Below are 20742 nucleotides of genomic sequence, written 5' to 3' on the forward strand. Positions count from 1 at the left end.
CTCTGAAACAAATGATTACGTGGCAACTCTTTAAAACATTGCCATAAGAGCTATAGACTTACTCCTCATGTTTCATATTCAAGTTGCTGGCATATATTTCCCAGAAGTCTTATTCATGAGCTTGCCCTTCACAGAGAAGAAAGGAAGCCAGGAAAAGACATGAACAGATATTACCATGTCAGAAAACTTTCAGCCAAAGCTTAGTCATTCCATACAAACTCAGAAACATTGGAGATTTGTTTAGCCAGAGTTTCAAGGCTGTTCAACTCAGAGTAACAAAAAGGAAAGAATATCCAATGTCACAAAATAATACACTACTACTTGGCAGCAAAATATAGTCACTCCGTAATAGCTTTTGTAAAAGTCCTCTCAGCATTTATAACAATTAATTACTCTATTAATAATTATTAATAACATCTTATCTAGCTATTCAACTCCACAGACGTTCAAGTCTTTAACACAGACAGGACCAGCATTTGCGCATTCTGGATTACCAAAAGTTTGACCCTACCATCATGGCAGGTATCCATATTGTGATTACTGGCACAAAGAAATCCCTGAGACCTGCAGGAACCAACTTGTGGCTTCCAGAAGAAATTTTCCCCAGACCTTGCACTACACAGAATAGAACTGGAAAACTTTTAGACTTATCTGAAGGAATCTACTACTACAAGTCAAAAAGTCTTTACAGTTTAATTTTTGAAAAATGAAGAGAGCCAATGGGCACCCTTTGGAATTATTTTGGCTTTCACTGGGAGTAGCTCCAGCAGTGAGTCTGTTCTGAAGAAAACTCCCTGGGGAAAACTGGGTGAGATGCACATGTTGCCCCTTCAACTCTGAAGTTTACACATAGGGATGTCTATAATGACCCTCTAGCTGAACTGGAACCCAAGCCTGGCAAGTACACAATGCTCACCATTTCTGTGAAAAACCAGTGAAAAGTACAGTGGGCACCATTCACAGGACTTTCAGCCACAGCTTCCCTCTAGGCAAGTCTAGGTCTGGGTTGAAAAGAAGGCTGAAATACAGAGCTACATGTGGCCAGAAGTGCTGTTTCAAGTGGCTTGGGATCAGACCCATTCCAATTTGCGCCCAAACCACATACAATTTCAGGCTTGTTTGTAACTTAGCCAACTGCTGCTGAAGGGTTCACAAACTTTAGCGAACTTGGCTTGAACTTTGCATTGGAAAGGAAAAAATAAAATAAAACTTTCAAGTTGAAGGTTCTGCCATAAGACATTTTGCCCATCTCCAGTACTGATGCCTTATAAAACAAAAGTTGATGTTGTATTCTACACAGTGATCTCAAACCCCATTCCTTATACACATTGTCCCAGTTTTCTTTTTCTGTATGGACCTTTCGCACCTCATTGGTTTCACAGAAACTATGATCTTTAAGATGAGGATGAAGATCCTCAGCTATAGTAACACTGTAGGCTGTGCATAATCCTTCACTCACAGGACTAAAACCCCTCCATCCCAAAAAGCTTACTTAAGTAATTGATAATATGATAACATTCTTTAAGATTTTCCAAGGTCAAATGAAAAGTTGCTTTCTATTTTTAAAGAAAGATAGAAAATAATATAATAGAAGAACTTGGAAAATGGATCATGGTCCTGTCAGTGGTAGTAAATCTGACCTTAGGGTCACAGATTCCATTATGTGCCCTTATTTATTAGCCTGAGATATAGATATAAACATATAGATGTACACCACCCTGCAGTAAACCAAGGTTATGGCAGCTTTGAATCTTCCCGGAAGCAAGTGCCCCACTGTTCCTCTGGAGAAGTGCATGTTCTTCTCAGGGAGGTCCTTACCCTCAGTTTCAGCCTCTCTTTTTTAACACGCTCACTTAAAACCTCTCTCTTAGAACAGGCATTGCAGATCTGGGGAGCTTTAAGATAAATTGCAAAGGGGTTCATAAAAATGAGAAGGGAGACTGAACCATCTGTAATTATAGGCAACTCTTGAAGCTATACCTGTTCAAATAAATAGATTTTAATTTAAAGCAAAATTAGTTTATTCCTGAACAATGAAGTTTCCTGACATTTGTTCTAAAATAGCTTTCAATACTACCTACTTTTCTCCATGCTCATTTTTAGCCTATTCTGTCAGCTTGCTTCTTTTTATGTAACTCCCGATTTTTTATAAAGAATTACCATTTTTGTAGTGGCAGTAGTAAACCATTAAAAAAAAAACAGCTTCAGAAACCTCACTTTGATGTTCTGAAAATAAAACAAACAAAGGAAAAACCACTACTAATGTCTTCTAAATAATTTTGCATCATCAAGGATCACATATTGAAAACAAATGAAGTTACCAGATTTCTGAGGAATACATTTTTGATTCTGCACACTTCTATCTCTATAAGCCATTGCATAGCCACTTCTTGAGTTTTGTACTTAACCTGAAGAACTGGCAAATAAAAGTAGTTCCTGTCTCTAACCTTGTCTTTTTCATCTGATGATAATTTACTCCTAGTGCTGCTCAGGGGAAGAGCAAAGTGACAGCAGGATCAAACACAACATGTAAATAACCCTGAGGTTATTTACATGATCCTTTGATCTACTGGAAAAATGACTTCTCTCTGACAATTTAACAGAACAGTCCCTGAATCTTTTCACAGCTGCTGTGTATTTTACAACACAGGTCCTGACCTTGTCTAGGTAGGTTTGGCTTTCTTGGAAAGACTTTCTGGCAGCTAATGAGAATGGGGTATAGTCCCATGCTGTTGGGGCAATGATGGTGTAAGGAAGTTCCAGCTGACCAATATTCCCACCTGTTTCTGCATTGCTTGTGGGACTGTGCCCTGAAACATGGCACTTCCATGGAAGTGAAAATTTACTGGGCCAAGTGAGAGAGAAATTAGGTTTTCAGACACATCTACTCCTTGACTTATGCAACTTGCTATGAGTTGTGTTGCTCCAAGTGTGTGTGTGGGTGGAAGAAATGGACTAATAAACAAGCAATTAGGCATGAGCACCACCAAAAAAGGCACTTAAAAGCCAAAAATAGTTGCATAAGCGTCTCAGCAATGTCCTACAATTTCTTTATTACACAATTCTAAAATAAATCTAATCTGAAAACTTAAATGCTCAATTAATTTTGCATGGTTTTTTAACTCACAAACTGCAGTTGTCATTCAAATTTAACTTCCTCTCTCCTGCTAATGACTAGGCCATTTCCCCTTCCACCTGCTCTTTGTAATGCAGTGATAGCTACAGGCTGCTGCCCAAATCAGAGACTTGCTATGCAAGGCACATGCGTACTTCCTGATGGGAATAAGCAAATTTTCCCTTAAGGTGAAGAACTGATTCAGAGATTAAGCAGTTTATCCAGGCCCTGTTGGAAGCTTGAAGCAGGAACAGGAGTGAACCCAAATATTCAGTGTGCTCACACAGGACTGTTCACATTTCTCAGTCTGGAAAAGATGAACTCTACTGAACTGGAATTGTACAGTTGGTTTGAGCACATGTGGGAAGACAGTGTTGTGCGATGGACATCAATCCGCAGTCTGTGTTTCCAGAGATCAGGGTTTGGACAAACACCAGCTCCAGCCAGGCTGCTGCGCCCCTGGGGACCCATATTAGTTGTCCCCAACACAAAATAAACACTGCTCTGCACAGGACTTCTGAACACAGGACCATGGAGCCAAAGGTTCCATTCTCTTAGGACTGAGAGATAGTTGGAAGCAAACAGGATGAAAAAGAGTGCACATCCATGGAAACAAAGATATACGCAGAGCCCTGGTTTCAGTAAGATTGGAAATTCCGTGGGATCACACTGAGATCACTTTTTTTAAAATTAGTACCACCCTATGTTGTCACCGTCACAATTCAACATGCAGTTGTTGTCTTAGGAGAGTGGCAAACACTGGTCTGCTGGACAGTGGGAAACCTTCCACCATTTATGACCACTACCGCTCCCAGGATGTCTTGTGTGCATATTTGCTCTGGAAGCCTTCGCTTGTTTCTAGCAGCTAAAATGCAATTTTTTTTTTCACCCTTTCTGTCTCTCTCTCTTTTCTTTTCTTTTTAAGAGGTTTTCCTCTCTTTCCACTGCATTTTGCTGATGTCAGTCCCCTTGCACTCTCTCTCTGCTGGGTATCTCGGCTGGGTATTTATGTGGGAAGTGAAATGAAAGCCTGCGCTTTTCTGATGAATACTGCTACACTCGTGCATTTAGAATTTTTATTTGGACTAAGCAAAGCAAAAAGTCAATCCAGCAGCTATTATAATCAGCATCTTTTACAAGCTGATCCAAGGTCTAAAATACTTGAAAGATGATTGACAAGTCCAGGGATGAAAGACTCATTGTTTAAGAACTTCCCGCTGTAAATTGGTATTTCAGTTTTCCTCTGAAGTTACAGAACGTGAAAACTTTTTTTTTTTTTTTTTTTTTAAATCAGACCCTTAAACAGTCACATGCCTCCAGGAGCTGGGACTTCAAGGGAAAAAATGTCAATTTGAAAACTTTAACTGGCAACATTACGAAAGTTACTGTCTCCTGAGCATTGACATTAATATTTTTTCCACATTCTAGTTTATCACCCACGCGCTTCTCACCACACCTTAAGGGCCCGGTCTCTCTTTCAGCAGGGAGAGACTGGCTACCAAACTGTACTAGGCTTGTCCATTGGCTAATAGGATTATAGCAAATAATACCAAAAAAATCCCTACTTATTCATATGGAAACAGCATTAATCCCTTCTGCCTGCCCCACCCCATAACTTTGTGTCTGAGCATGAAAGCTATCTGTCTGCTTTGGCAGCACAGAAACATTCACAAAATGTTTTCCAAATACTAGGTTTTCTCCCCCAATTCAGCTCTGAAGGAACACACAAAGTAGAAAAAGGACTATGACATTCTTTCCCATATAATTTAATATAGGGCATTCATACTGCTTTCTAGGGAATGATACCATATATAATTACCAGGAAAAGGTAGAAAATACAGAAGGAGCTATAAAAATCTGTATCTTTTGTCCTGTTAATTCCCTGTCTCATACAAGCCACCAGATTATGTTGATAATCAGTAGATGAGGTTTTAGTAAATAACTTTGTAACACATCTTACCAGCCAGCTTTTCCAGATGCTGTCCAGGGGATAGATTCACATCACCTGTACCATATAAGTGGATGTTATACTGACCTTGTCTGCCTTAGTGGGCCTCACTTATATTAACACAGAAAGTCGGCTGGAATGGCTAAAGAAAACAGCAGTGCTGACTCCAGCTTATCTTAACACATCTGGACATTAAACCCTGTGTTTCAGCATGGCAGCTGCACATCACCGTGGCACTGCTCCTCTGGCAGAAGCAGAACCTGCTGGCAGAGAGTGGATCAGAGATTTTGGAGTGGTACACCTGGATGGACATTGCTCGAATATTTGCCTGTGAACTTCGGTCTGTGCTCAGGGCTTGCAGCTGTACTATGGTAAATAATTCTGTCTGGATTCCTCTATTACCTGGAAGTTCTCTAAACCCCAACACTACAGTCTCATTTATTGCATTAAGATAGAAAAGGTGAGCTCCCAAGGTTCATCCTGTCATTTTCTTTTGCTAGAATCTAAATGACAGTCCACTTACAATGACCATAATCAAAATGCTACTATTTCCTGTAGTCTACCAATAAAGTCACTGATTTAATCCAAAAACATAGCTAAGAGCAAAACAAAGCTAGAGAACAAAACCTGCCGTTGACTAAGGCAAAAATGCAATATATCTATTAAAATTCAAAGCAAAGGGATAAAAGTTGCTTGCTTTTTGTTTGTTTTTAATTATCTGTATTATTCTACAACATCTTTACAGAAATTGGGTTTAGTATGATTGAAGGTTGATGGCTCTACAAAGAATAGCCTTTTTACATTTAGACACATTCTTTCTCAGTGCAAATGCAAGTTTCCAAAAAAATCAAACTCAAGCATGTAAAAAGAATATATTAGTTATTATTTAGAAATGGAAATTGTATTTCACTCCTTGCTCCTGAATGGTAGAGTGATCTAGCTAACTTTTAAAACTGCCCTGTTCAAGCATTCTTGTGGGTATTTATACACTTTGCTATCTGGCAACATCTTATTAAAGGCTTTTAACAGCACAAATTCTTCCTTATTTGCCAATTTTCATCCAGATTTGTAAATAATCACATTCGGAGCCCCACATTTGAAGCATCAAGTGAGAAGTTTTATTTCTTTCCAACCAGTTCTGCTTTTCTTCCAACACAAAACATCAGGAGGAGAAAAAACATGCAGCGCCTTCTTAGATCTCTGTAATAATGAGAAACTTTATAGGAAGAGCATCAAATATTCCCCTGTGCACAAGAAGTGATTTATTCTCAATCATCTGCTTACAGGTTCTTAATCCACCCTGTGTACTCCATTAGTCAGGCAGGATTCCAGTCAAACTTTTTTACGCTAATCATCAAGTCACAATTCAGCAAGAAAGTTCTGCCCTGATTCATGAGCTGCAGTGCTGCAGAAGCCTGCAGGTTTGTTACAGGAACTGGGCTTAAATTAACAGCATAAAGAAAATAATACAGCTTTGATTGATAGTGGTTTTTGAGAACTGTGATAGCTGAGAAAGACAGTTCCACTGAAAAGTAGCTATTGAACACATTCTCCCATGCAAATGAAGGTGTGAAAATTTTAAGAGAATGAGGTAGTAAAAAAGGGATGTGGCTGGATTTTCCAACAATCGTTCCCCAGGTTTATAAAGAATGTTTCAGAATTGTTCTGCACATCAGTCTTTCACAGCCTGCACTCTGAACACATTGCTTGTAGGTCAGAGCTGGATCCAGGAGATGGCTTGATGAATACTAAAGATACTGGAAAATTTTCAATTCCTGGCTTTTTGCAATGGGGAAATGAGGAAGTCGAAGTCAAAGTCCCCAGCACTTGATGAATGGTTTACACTGCCCATAAAGAACTGAATCTCTGCCCAGAATGAGAAACCAATCTGAACCAAGCTCATTGTCAGGTTCAATACATTCCAAGCTTCCCTCTGTTGTTTTCCATTTTCATTGCCCTGTCTCTCTACAGCACTTAGCTCTACCCAGCCTTGCAAGTACCATTCCAATATAAAAAAGACTGTTTAAATATTTCTGGCCCAAAGGAATCCAGAAAATTGGAGCATAAATTAAAGGAAAACAGATTCAGAACTATTATCCCTAACAAAACAAGCCCCATAGAACAGCTTATGATGTTTTAGGAGTTTAGTGTATCTAATCAGACTCTTCACCCTCAGCCTGACCCTGAATAAAATATTGGAAGTTTTGACCAAATGAGTGAAAGGAGATTGAGTATTCTGGCTGAAAGCTTAAAATGTCAGTCCTCCAAAGGGAGGGGGAAGGGAATGTTTAAAGCTTTCTGCAAAACATCCCTCTTTAGCTGTCTCAAGTTTACTTCTTAAAGCCACTTCTTGGCTTTTACTCTGAGGACTGAAGACAAACAGTAGGCTTCAGTGGAGTTCCATTAATAGCTAAATAAAAACACTTTACTGAGAAAACATGTATTTCTGCAAGCAGCTGACCTGTCAGTCCTCTTTCCTACAGCTCTGCAGTTGTCCAGTGTGGAAATGGAATCATTTTAAAAAATTTCTGATGTTTAATAAGGAACTGTTTTATGCAGGAGCCTTTCCGTCAGGAGGAGCATTAGCTAAGTCTGCTTTCACTCCCTCACTACCTACTTCTGTAAATTCTGTTAACTTCTACCTCACTCAAATTTTGCTGAGATAGGCCAGAATGTTCAAAAGTTATTAGGAAGGAGTTAAGAGATGCAGCAAGGCCATGTAAGCATATCAAATAACAAACAAACACACCAACAAAACTCAAAACAAAAACAACAACCAAAAAACCACACAAAAAAGCCAAACTCAACCAAACAAAAAACTAAAAACAAACAAACAAACAAACAAAAACCAAACAAAAGTCAAACCCTTGTAATTTCCAACAAATGCTTAAGGTCGCTGGAAAATAGCTGTGAAGGGAGTCAGCCAGCTCCCCTCACAGAATTTTTGGTCCAAGTGTGACCTACCAGGAGGGACTGTCCACTGGTTAAACCCATGTCCTACATTCTGTATATCAAGGTCCAGCTCCTTCCTCTGTCAAAATCTTTCTGTGACCATAATAAGTCATGTTGAAAAAGAACTCAAAAAGACATGGGAACCTCAAATTTGGTTTTCCAGACCAAATGTTCTCATGCTTAAAACTTACGGTAGTTAAATGTTCTCAGCAGAGTATGTGGAGAGTGTTAAAACCAGAGTAGCAGCATGTTTGGCAGGCAACAATTGCATCTAACCACTCTAAAATTGTTACAAGAAGATATATCTGATAGTCTTCTCCCCCTTCACTAGACCATTTTCTTAGAGGCTGTCCTTTGGAATCCAGAGAAAACCCTCTCCTGAAGAAACCACCTATGTCTTAGAGCTTCCAGCCTGTTGGTATGGAAAACACAAGTGTCACCTCCAAAAGTGGCCACACTTTCACTGAAGATCTTTTAGAAGTCAGCAGCTAAGAAAGGGCTAAAAATTGCCTCTTTGCACCCTTTTTTTCCTCAAAAGGGTGGCAAAAGAAGGCAGGTAATGCCCCTACACTTCCCTGTGATCACAGGCTAATGGCTAGAAAGTTCATTCATAGTATAGGAAAACCCAGCTTCTCTTTTCCCTAGGAAGGGATTCATCCCGTACTGTTGCACAGGCTGCCCTTACCATTTCCAAATGTTTACAGGCAGATAGTCCAACCCTACAACGTTTATAATCAGAAGTAAAAATTTAAAAAATTGAGAAAGTAAATAAAACAAATTTCCTTTCCCCTTTACAGGCAATGAGCTGAGCCAAGGACAGCAAGATTATGAACACAGACTGATACATCAATTGAATAGCTAAGAATCAAGCCCCTGTGCCCTAAACCATAGGACAGTGATTTAATCTTTCACTTGGGATCCATTCTCATAGGTTTACATGGCACACAGAAGTTGATAGCAAAAGCAGTTTGAAGCTCCGTAGAACCCAGTACTCAAAAATACAGACAAGAAATTGAATTAAAGACCTGTCTCACCATTATTTTGCCTTTTTTATAGACAAGAAATTGAATTACAGACCTGTCTCACCATTATTTTGCCTTTTTTATAGACTTTAGACTGGTAAAAAAAAAAAAAACAGGTGAGCTGACAGAAAATGCTTAAAGTATAAGCATAATGACAGGGAAATCACATGCATTAGTCAGCTGCTTTTGATATTCAGAGGCACAGAATATTACTGAAGTATTGTAAACTATTGAAACAGAGAATCAGTTCAACTAAATTTATGTTAAATCTGAATTAAAGAAAGATTTGAAGTCTCTTCCCTCATCCCCACAAGTCATGGTGACCCCTGAAAATGGAAGCCTCCCTCAGGGAAACGTGAGTGGGAAATGTCCCAGATGGCAGTCTACAAAGATGCTTCTTGAACTCTGACAGGTTTATTGCATATGTTCCCATTACAAATGGGCAGAATTTGATTATTTTGTAACTAAAATTTGTGTCAAACTGCATGAGAGTACACTCAGATTGGTTTCTCACCTGCTAAACACAGTCTCTCCTCATTCTGTTTGTGTTAGTTTACAGAAGGGTGAGCTACAGAGCTCATTCCACACCCCTTACACAAATGACATGTAGCTCTTTCTGGGGGAGCATTGATAAGGAATTATAGGCAGTCCCTGACATTTTCCAAGCCGTGAGCACCCGGGGCCCTGTCTGTAGCCAAGAACTGGAAACATTTGGATGTATAGAGGATGTACACAAGCTGTTACAAAGGATGCCTCTGTAACACAACAGCACCATTTCAGTACTGCTGGCCTTCCCTTCCCTCCCACTTGCCAAGTTGCAGAACCTGAGAAAAAGCAACACTGTGCGGCTTTTGTTCTTGTCAGGGGGAAGGAGAAAAAATTAGCACTTTTTGAATGGATTAGGACTTGGAAGAGGTTTAAGTCATGGCAGAGAGTCAGGAAATAAGAAAGTGGGGTCTCAAATCTGAACGGTGTTTAAGAAAGCTCAGCAAGAAAGAAGCATTAATAGAGGTTTAGTTATCCTCTTGGCTTAGCTGGGGCATTGTAAGGCTCCCAGAAAGCTTTCTGAAGAAATCTGTGATTTTAACAGAAGCTACATTACCTCTTCTCACTCTACTTTATTGTAGCAAGAATTGTTCCTTTCTAACTTGAAAAACTTGTATGTACTGTGCAAATGTAACACTATATGCAAGCACATAAAATCACAGACAGAAACATCTCTTCTAACTTACGTATTTTTAAATTTCTTCCGGTCATCTAAGAAACTAGTCACAATTAAATGGAACAACCATTTATCCTACAGGATATCTCATCCACATTGTGCAAGACCATTGTGTGCAGACCACTCAACATTTTGTGCACACTTCGCAATTAATCTACAAAAAAATCTATGCCCAGGCAGTGAGTCCCAGGGACTGAAGTTGTTGCACACACCCAGATCAACTACTAGATTTGTAGCCACAAATGAGGTTCTGCCTCATTCTGTAATAAAAGTATGGCTCTTAAAACCTACAAATTCAATGGCTGCAAATAGATCAAACTACAAGAGAACCAATCAAACCAATCAGCAACCAGATACAGTGCAACCATCCCCACCCTGGATCAGCACTCCTCAAAACCATCAGGAAGTGCTTGCTGACCAGGACCCTGCCTCACAAGTTGGCTTTGGCATCTGACCTAGGGCTGTTTACTCCACCCCTCAAGCTGTGTGGATTCCTACCCCTTTACAGTCAGCCTTACAAAAGATTCCTGCAGAAAAAAAATGAGAAAAAGTTACATGACAGGGTCTCTATCTGCCCCCTAATGCAAGCAATTGGCACCACAGGACAAATGCTACGTCCAGACAAGAGCAAAGACATTACAAATATGCAATATGCATGGAAACAAAGTTATCTAGCAACCCAACACATAAAACTATTAGTAGTGTTCAGTTTACATTTTTATGTTATATTTTTGCGTAGCTATGCTTTCAAAAAACCCAATGTAGCTGCTGCCCCAAAGCTGCCACGCACATGGAAGAGAGTGCTTGCTGCTGCTGAGACACCACCTGGTCCCACTCCTGTGGTCTCCACCCCACCATCATCATGGATCTCCTCTGTCACATTCTTCTGAAGAAAAAACAGCCAGCAAATATTGCCTTGACATTTGTTTTTGGTCTATATGGTGATCTGCCCATCAACTAAATGCCTATGACAGTAAGATTTGAATGCAGAAATGGAGAAACAAGGACCTATTGCACATTCTAAATTTACTCATACAGCCTCGTTACACCATTGTAACCAGCAGCATTTGAAGCTCAAATGTCTCAGTGCTTCTCTGCATAAACCTAAAACCTTAAATCGTATTGCTTCTGTAGAATTCAATGTTTCTGTGCTTGGATCTGAACATTACAGTAGCTTTCTGCAGGGAATGAAATGGAATGAACTATAGCATTTGTACCTGGTCCATTGCCTTGTTGCTTCCCTATCCAGTAACACATTAGGCAGAAGTATTTTTATTAGATGCGGCCAGATCAAATTTAAAGTAAGTCCCACCACAACCTCAAAAACTCCATTATATTTGACAAAAATGTTCCAAACTCCCAACCAATTCTTTACTTTTATAAGGTTCAGATTTTCAGAGTTAAAATACATTCCAGTGTTCATCCAACACAAGAGATGAATGCAAACCAGTGAAGAACATGACAAGAAATTGCACCTAGAAATTAATCTAAAATAATCTTGAAACCTTTGCAATTATGTAATAGTATACAGAGATAAACTGGCTAGCAATTACTAATGCATTGCTTTGTATAGCACCCCATTATCAGCCCCTACATGCTTTCCCTTGTTGGATCACCTGTTTCTTGGTACAATGTCAGTATTTACAAAGCTCCTGCTACTAATAAACCATGAAGGAAACTGCATCATACATAGTAATGAATTCTCAAATGCTTCAGCAGATATTTTGATTAATTTGTATTTTAAGCACATAGGAAGTTAACTAAAAGTATCATAGACTTGCACTATAATTTCTTACCTTGCAGAGTTTCAACAACAGCCAGCATGTCAGGTACGCTGTCAGAGTGAATTTCAGTTTCATATATTGTTCAGACAAACAGGTAAGGTACGTTTGTACCAAATCCAGCTCTTCAGGGACAACACTACTCCCAGCATTATCAATATCTTCTTCCCCACCCTCTTGTCTTCCTTTATCCTCTACTGCTGATGCACCCAAACATCTATTAAACTCCATTTTAAAAACGTCCGTCGTGTCACACCCCCACGCCCCCCTCCTTCTCCACAAAGCCCTGATCGTTCCAGAGACAACTCAGGAAAGTTTTAATTTCATATCAGTAATGATATTCCCTGATCCTCCAGAACTATGCAGCGTTGTCTTTAAGCCAACCCAGAAAGTTCAGGCTGTAGTAGAATAAACTTTCTTTAAACTGTATTGGCTTTCTGCCTCTGTCTTATTAAACAACCTCTTACAAATGCGTGTACAGCTACAAGACAAATATAGCACCAGCTAGCCTTGTCATACAGCACAAGAATACTCCTGCTGTTGCCAAGAGAGGAGAGAAAGATCCCATTTATTTAAAGAGCAAGTCCTCGGCATCAGGACTTCAGTTCATTTGAAGGGGGGAAAAAAAGATGAAAAATCTGTTATCTTTGAAAACTCTTTTTTATGTCAACTGTGTTTCCTCAGAACAAATCCCAATTTTGTAAAAAAAAATTATGTTCTTACAGAGGAGGGTTTTTTAATTCCAGAGACTTCCAGCTACAGTAATTCATTGTTTGTGATATCACAGATGCCAAGCTTGTGAAGACTACAAATTTCAAAAGAAAAATGAGGTCTTGCAGATGGACTGGAGCCAAGACATTCTGAAACAATGAACAGCCCTTCCATAGGCCAAAACATGAAGAAAATATGCAAGAGATTAACTAAGTAAATTTTAGTTAAACATTAAGCAGCTCATCTGTTCCTTGTGACAGCTCAAACTTGTACATTAAGAAAAATTTCAAAGACCTTTAGCCTACTCTTAGTGACAGAAAAGACCCAAAGATTTAGGTTTAATTGTTTCAATTATAAAAATTCAACAGCATCAACAACTAAAAGGCTTTCTTTTAATGAATAGGATTAACTTTACTGGCAGTGTCATGCAGAAACTTACACTTTCTGCAAATTATTTCCCCCACCACAGAGAGGATATTCAAGTAAAGGAAGACATTTCCATGGTTCACTGAAGAATTAATCAAGAGTTCCAGTATCTTGAAATATTGCCCTTTTTAACTTACAGAGGATCTAACACTCAAAGACTCCATCATCTTGGATCACCTTCAAGCATCTCATGGCAGTTATTCAGTAAATGCTTACCATCCAATTTTACAATCTTTAATCATATTAAACACCACCTTGACCTAATCTCAGTGACTTAAATAGGGCTTCCTGAGCCATACATTTTACTATTAGAATGGGCATTTTAGAAAACAAAAGGTAAAAACAAAATTGCTATGCACCCATATACAGCCTGTCCCCAAGAAACAGCAAATGAAATGCAGAAACCACACACATTTCTTTTGTCTGATATATTTTGCAAGGTTTCTGGCTCACCTGGTTCCTCTGGTGGGTACAGCTGCCACTATTTCCCTCTCTTTTCATGTTCACACAAATTTAAGGAGAAAATACAACGAGTTGGAGAGCCAAACCTTCCTGAGATAGTTTGCTAGAATAAAGTGGAACACCATTTCTCTTCCTGCAGGCAATCCTGAGTACAGATGTTGAAGGCAAGCTGGCTTTAGCAACTGCAAAGGAGTTGGATAACATCCCAGTGCTCACTCCTCCTCACCATATCCCTCTGCTGTCAACAACATGAGCCTGCAATTCCCACACAGTGCTTACCCTGACATAACACAACTTTTGAGTAATCCTCAGCAGCAGTCCCTACATTTTCCCACCTGCAGGTGATTAGGGTACCACTCACGGACCCAAATGTCAGCAGGCAGAGTCCTTGTGTGGCAACCTTCCCCCCACAGGGACAAGCCAGCACTCCTCACCCCCAAGCATGGGGAGGAAAATTCCACAACTCTCACCTGCTCTCCTGTCCCTAGGGGTGAGAAGGGTACTACCACCATTGTTTGAAAGCAATTGTGGCCACGCCAAAAGCCTGCTCACTGTTGCTGCCAATTTTAAACACAGTTAAAGAACACTTGACATAGAAGGTGATAGGAAAGGAGAAGTCAAACCAAAAAAATGTTGAGAAGCAGGTGACTGAGCCATCTTATAAACTTGTAGAACACTGTCAGCTGAGAAAATTACAAGGGTGGAGGCAGATGAAAACTGCATATACTACTAAGGTATTTTCTCTTAGTCTGTTCCCAGAAGGACATGACATTGCCACCTACTGGCACAGGCACATTATTTTTGTCTTTCTGTTGTCTCCCAATTCTTTGATTCTGACCACTAAGAAGTTTCTACATGAGATGTTTTCAACCCTAGTATTTCTTCTCTAATCCTTGCCATTTATGAATTGAATAATGAGATATGAATCAACAAAGACGAGTCTGTCTAAGCTATTTTCCAGCCCTCGGAGTGCAAATGAAACAATAGTTAAAATAAGATCCACTTGCTACATCCTTCACATAGTCAGCATTCACCTTCATTCCCAGCATTTCTACCCCAAGCAGAAGCCATGACAGCAGATCTCAGCAATTTTAGGAAAATAAATCATGTAGACTTGGACCAAGCCTTAAGGGTCCCTGATCTGGAATCCTTAAGGTGAGTTAAAAAGCAGTTTGCATGCAGTGTCCAGATACTGGGTTTGCTTGTTTTCATAATGTTCAATATCTCAAATGGCTTCAAAATCTTAAGATAAAACAAGTATTCTAAATAGTAACTTTTTTATAACTTGATGAGAAATTTTTGCAATTGTGAAGAATTAATTTTAGAACCATACTGTGATAAGTAGTTTTCCTTTCACAGACTGTAATTACAAGTCAAATTTTTGTTTTGTGTTGGACTTGATTCACACTTGGAAACAGCTTTTCTTGCCAGATACAATTCCTGAGCAGCTCCCCCAGCTTCATTAGTACAAAGTGTAGTATAGAAAAATGGGTCCAGTTTTTTGTTTTGCTATTTTAAATTAAAAATTACTCATAGCAGGAGCATATTACACTCCAGAGGAGTGCATGTAAGCTCTTGGCAGCCAATACCATGTTCCCTACTCAGTTCTGTTCAGCCTGAAGAACAGCTGCTTACAAGAGTTCTAGATAGGACTATACTTCCCCATCCCAAGATTTTAAAACAACCAATTCTGCCCCCTCAAAAAAACTAACAAACCCCCCTGTTGCAGTGGGGATCCTGCAACACGCATATATCAAACCAGGAGTCCCGTGGAAAGGAAATACATATGGACAGACAGATTCTTGATAGCTGTTTCAGAGATGTTTATTTCTCCAGCCGCATGGCCGGGGCTCTGCCCAGGAACTGTTCCAGTCACGGGACCAAGGGTCCTTCTGCCCGCGCAGGGAACACAAACCAACCAATGGGAACGAGGCTGAGCAGGGGCAGGGAAACCCCGTGTCTGTGCCCTCAGGGCCACTCTCCCAGGGCTACACGGCAGGGGAGGGACCCCAACACCTCACCCGTTTTATTTTAATAAAAGGAGAATGAAAACAACTGGATAAACATAACAAGAACAGTTTCAAAACAAAACAAGCCGCCCTCCTGAGTCTATAAATGTCCAGTCAGATTCTGTGGAACATCTTAGGGCTGACAGAAGGGAGACAGGACTCTCTGAGCATGCTTTGTGGGGAAACTGAGGCAGGAGAGGGTTTAACTTCTTCCCTCCCCCTTTTCATCCCCCACTCGGCATTGGAAAGGGATTTTTGGGGAAACAATTGGCAAAAGCATGGTTTTGTGAGGGAAACCATGGATGAAAAAACGGATTGGGAATACACTGGGGGTAATAGGACATAGGGTAAAAGGGAAAGGACAACAAAAACCTGAACAAACAAACGAAAAAAAAAAAAACATAACAAAACCCCAAAGCACCCCACAGGTTTTATTTCTATTATCCTCACCTCTACCTCATTGTCCCATTTGTTTCTAAGAGTATTGTAAGGAGACTTTTTGCAAATGGAGCTCAGAAAGCAACTTTTAAAATCTTCAAGCCAGTGTTTTCATAGCCATCCTTATTTATCCCTGGCCTGTTAATAACCTTCAGTATTACTGTAACATTCAGTAGCTACAGTCTGAGGTATTTTAGAAATCAAACATGTTTGACATTGAAATGGTCACAGTCCCATGTTAATAACTGGAGGCTGTAGAGAAGAAGCCAAGAAATTTCAGACGAATGGGAGTTTAGAAGGGCAAGCTGCTAAAAGCCAAGGAATTGAAATGTAAGGTAACAGATTTTTCAGACACAAGGGAACATGACGTAAAGCAGTTGAGAAGCTGTTTCAGTTATGAAGAACAAATGGGTAACATTATTGAGATGTCAGTTTACCTGATCATCTAGATTAAGTAGTCATCACACAATGAGTGAATTGTTTAAACTTTATGCTTTGGTTGCCAGATTCTACAATAGTATATTTTTGAAGTGGGAAAGGGAGTACAGCATTGACATTACACTTCTACCTTCACAGGCCCCAGAAATCTTACTTAATTAAATCTTAGAGCCCCGGGAATGCAGTTAACCTCGACTTTACCCAACTGACTGCTCGGCTCTGGTGTTCCCCCAGCAGGTTTGTATAGCTGAAACAGATATCTCATGGTTATGTATCCAAGTAAAGTTCCAGTTCAGACTGGTTTATGATAAATATCTAATTGCATATAGAGTACGATTTGAGTTTATATGTATAATCTATATATATTTACACTACTCACCACAGGTATGTAGCTGATATAGGCAGGTTTTAGGTGAGTAATTGATGGTCACAGGTTCTACTAATGCTCAGTCGAATGGCCCACTGAAACGGCAATAAACAGCATTTTAAACTCCTACAAACTGTCCAGTATCTATATAAATAAAACCTTCAAATAGGGTATAGCCCATTTCAGTCCTATCATGACTGATTATCCCCTTTATCAGACTTAGCTCTAGCCACAACAGTAGGAATCAGACACTTTTAAGCTGGTACTAATATAAATGGTGTCTAGAATATTTCCAAAAAATAACTCTAAATCATACCACCTCTCACTGCCAAGTTATTCTGTCATCAGCACAATGGAGATTTTTCTATTTGATTGCACTTTTTTTAAACTGGAAGAATTTTTTTCATTGTTCTTGTTTAGATACAGGGGAGAGACTGGAATAAATCTTTCCAGTAGGAGAGAGCTTAGGACATGAAACAGAATGTAAACCTGTCTCTTCCTGATGAGGACTTCACTTCTTTATTAACTGCCAGAGCATTGTCCTTTCCTGCTCACAGTGATGAGTGTCAGGTGCCCAGTAACCACAAGCCAAGTTTCAGAACCAGAGGGGTAATGGTTCCCCTCCCACCGCCACAAAGGAGTTTCTTGAATCTGTATTTCAGAATATTGTATGTTTCTACCACAGTTATGATGGTGAGAAATCTGTTTAAAATGAGAGCCCTGGCTCCTCAAAAGTTGCTTGTCTATGCAGAGGGAAGCATTAAGACAGTATCTCCCTTGTTTAGAGATACTAGTTTTATCATGAGCAGCACTGCTCCTCCATACACTTTCCAGTATTTCTGCAGCTACCTCACGGCTCTCTTGAAATTCCAGGACCTCTCATCCTCCAGTCTTGCCTGCATCCCCTCTCCCCTTTCATTACCAAACCTTTACATGCCTTAAGGAAACAGGATGCCCCTAACCTGCTGGAAAGCTGTTGTCTTTCCTGCCTTTCTCACTGCCTTTTGCTAAAAGATCACAGTTTTGATTTGTTGCTAATTGTAGGGCTAAAGGCACTGGAGTTTTGAGTAAAAAATGCATTTTGGCTACCAGAAATCCTAAAAGGAGCTACAGGGGAGCCCTAAGCAGAATTCTTCAACTGTCTGAGAAAGCCCCCCAAAAAAGCTGAGGACACATGATATTTGTGATTATTTTGAACCTGCTGGCAATCCTGCAGCAGTGCTTACATTTATTCAGCACCTAAGAAGGCAGAAAAGCCTCCCGAATCTGCACAGGGAAGACATGCACTCTAGGTAACTGGGCTTCTTGTGGTATTTGATAGACTGTTTCCATCTGGCTGGACTACTAGCCAGCACACTATTCTGAGTTTTGTAGCACTTTATAATTATTCACAAATGCACAGAAGTATTTAGAGCTATTTCTTCCATGAGTTAGTCACTGCTGGATGGCCATCCATTAAAACCTCCACTGGGATATAAAGAGCAGACATCTGTCCTCATGGAACTGAAGGTGTGAGCTGTAAAAGCGCCCAAAATGGTGCTGGCTAACTAGTGTGTGCCCAGAGCAGTAAAGATCCAGACTTAGCTCAGGCTGTGCAAAATCCACTGAGGAGCTCTGGAGTTAATCTGGTAGCCAGCATGTGTGCACATACACCACCAACACCAGCGGGTGAAAAGCCAGGATGAGCAGATCTCCACACAGTGTTCTGGGGAATCTGCAGCCTTTGTGCGCATTGAAGCAACATTTGCCTTACATTAAAGGAAGAAACTGGGTCCCATGAAACATGCAAGACTTTCTCAGATGAAAGCCTCTGTGAGTTAACCATGGTTTGCCTAAATGCAGATGGCCAAAACTGTAGTTTATGTGAACAGCAGAAACCACATAAGCCTCAAAAAGCCAAATTGGGAAAACTTTTGAGAGAAAACAACCTTTTTTTTAGCATATTCTGACACATGCTGCTTGAGATTGGGTCAGCAATGTCCCAGGAATAGGAGTTCATTGTGTGCTTATACATTTGGTTCTTGTCCCAGCAAGTTTGGAGAGGTGTGAAAATGAAAACTGCCTGTGCTGAAAGTTAGCCAGGCTCCTCTGATCATCAAGGAAGTTCAGCTCAGGTTTCAACCAGCAGCTTGTGGTTTGGCATGAGAGAGACTGTTCTAGTTCATAGCAGTATGTAAACACCCTGGGCAAGCATTACTCTTCTTTGGGAGACCTCTGGCCACCTGCTCAAGCATTCATCCTCACTCTGAACTCATTACAAGTGCCCTGGGATTTGGTGTGGAGGAGTGGCAGTAAATACATGGTTTTTTCACTGTTTGAGATAGTTTTGAAATCATTGCTGTGCATGCCAGGAGAGAGGGGGAAAGTGAGCATGTTTTCACACATGCTGCTGGGGCTCTGCCTGAGAGACTCATGTCCTTTTGCCTCAGGTCTCCCAGCCTCTCCCACCCTGAGCTACCCCACACAGCCCTTGTGTCCCAGCCTGAGCAGGGCCCTGAAGTTTGCTGGCAGATCCCCAGGATCTCCGAGAAACACATACTCTCACAGATGCTGCTGGCACCTGAGAGCCTCACCCCAGCCCAGCACTGTGCCCTCATGGGGCATTACAGAGCCATCCCCCACCGCCCTCCTGAGGGGTCCCTGCGCAGCCTTACAGAGGGGCCGTGGGGTGAACTCACTCCCTGATGATGTCCTGGGAATCACAGAATTAATTAAGTTGGAAAAGACCTCTGAGATCATTGAGTCCAACCTATGGCCTAATGCCACCTTCTCGACTCAACCATGACACTGAGTGCCACATCCAGTCTTTCCTTAAACACCTTCAGGAACAGTGACTCCACAACCTCTCTGGGAAGTCCATTACAATGTCCATAATCACCCTTTCTGTGAAGGATTTCTTCCTAATGTTCAACCTGAACCTCCAGCACAGCTTAAGGCCATTTCCTCTCATCCTGTCCCTTGTTCCCTGGGAGCAGGGCCTGACCCCCATCTGCCTACAACCTGGTCAGGGAGTTGTAGAGCCCTAAGGTCCACCCTGAGCCTCCTTTACTCCAGGCTAAAAACCTCAGCTCCCTCAGCTGCCCCTCACAGGACTTGTGCTCCAGCCCCTTCCCCAGCTCCATTCCCCTCTCTGGACTTACTCCAACATCTCAATGTCCTTCCTGAATTGAGGGGCCCAGAACTGGACATAGCACATGAGGTGTGGCTTCATCACTGCCCTGGTCCTGCTGGCCACACCTTTGCTGACACAGGCCAGGTGCCACTGGCCTTCTTGGCCACCTGTGCATGCTTGGGCTCACGTTCGGCCACTGTTGACCAGCACCCCCAGAGCCTTTTCCTCTGGGCCACTTTCCAGCCACTCTGTCCCCAGCCTGTAGTGCTGCAGAGGGCTGTTGTAGCCAATGTGTGGCACCTGGCCATCTCATACCTCATGCTGTTGACCTCAGCCCATCAATCCAACCCGTCCAGATCCCTCTGCAGAGCCTTCCTGTTCTCCAGCAATGGAAGAGCCGAGTCCTCTCCCCACAATGAGCAGGGAGCTGCCTCCTCACAGTGCGGAGGGAGGTGGGAGATGGCCCTCTCAGCTGCAGCTTCAACCCCAGTCGCTCTTGAGAGCCTGGTGGGAGCGGAAGGTCGGCACCCTCAGGCTCCTTCCCAGCCCCATACTCCAGGAACACCAACCTCCTCTCCCACCTAGCGCATCCCGTGTCTTGGGATTTGGGGGCTTCATGGACTTCGTGGGGTGAGGCAGCGTGAGCAGCGTCCTGCCGGGCGCGTGCCGTGATGGGCCATCGGGCACAGGTGCCGTGAGGGGCGGGCGGGCACAGGTGCCGTGAGGGGCGGGCGGACGG

The 20742-nt window shown here is 41.4% G+C and overlaps 1 protein-coding gene across 1 annotated transcript in view; it reads right to left on the reverse strand.

The window, feature by feature from the left end:
• The window catches only part of ARHGEF4 (Rho guanine nucleotide exchange factor 4), a 213718-nt gene extending 201240 nt beyond the window's left edge, over positions 1–12478 (reverse strand). Inside the window, exon 1 of the mRNA XM_017728791.1 lies at positions 12056–12478. Coding sequence (XP_017584280.1) covers positions 12056–12271 — 216 coding nt within the window. The 5' untranslated portion in view covers positions 12272–12478. The remainder of the gene's footprint in view (positions 1–12055) is intronic.
• Positions 12479–20742: the final 8264 nt, after the last annotated feature.

Source organism: Corvus brachyrhynchos, unplaced genomic scaffold (genome assembly GCF_000691975.1).
Source record: "Corvus brachyrhynchos isolate BGI_N302 unplaced genomic scaffold, ASM69197v1 scaffold223, whole genome shotgun sequence".
NCBI classification, from domain to species: Eukaryota; Metazoa; Chordata; class Aves; order Passeriformes; family Corvidae; genus Corvus; species Corvus brachyrhynchos.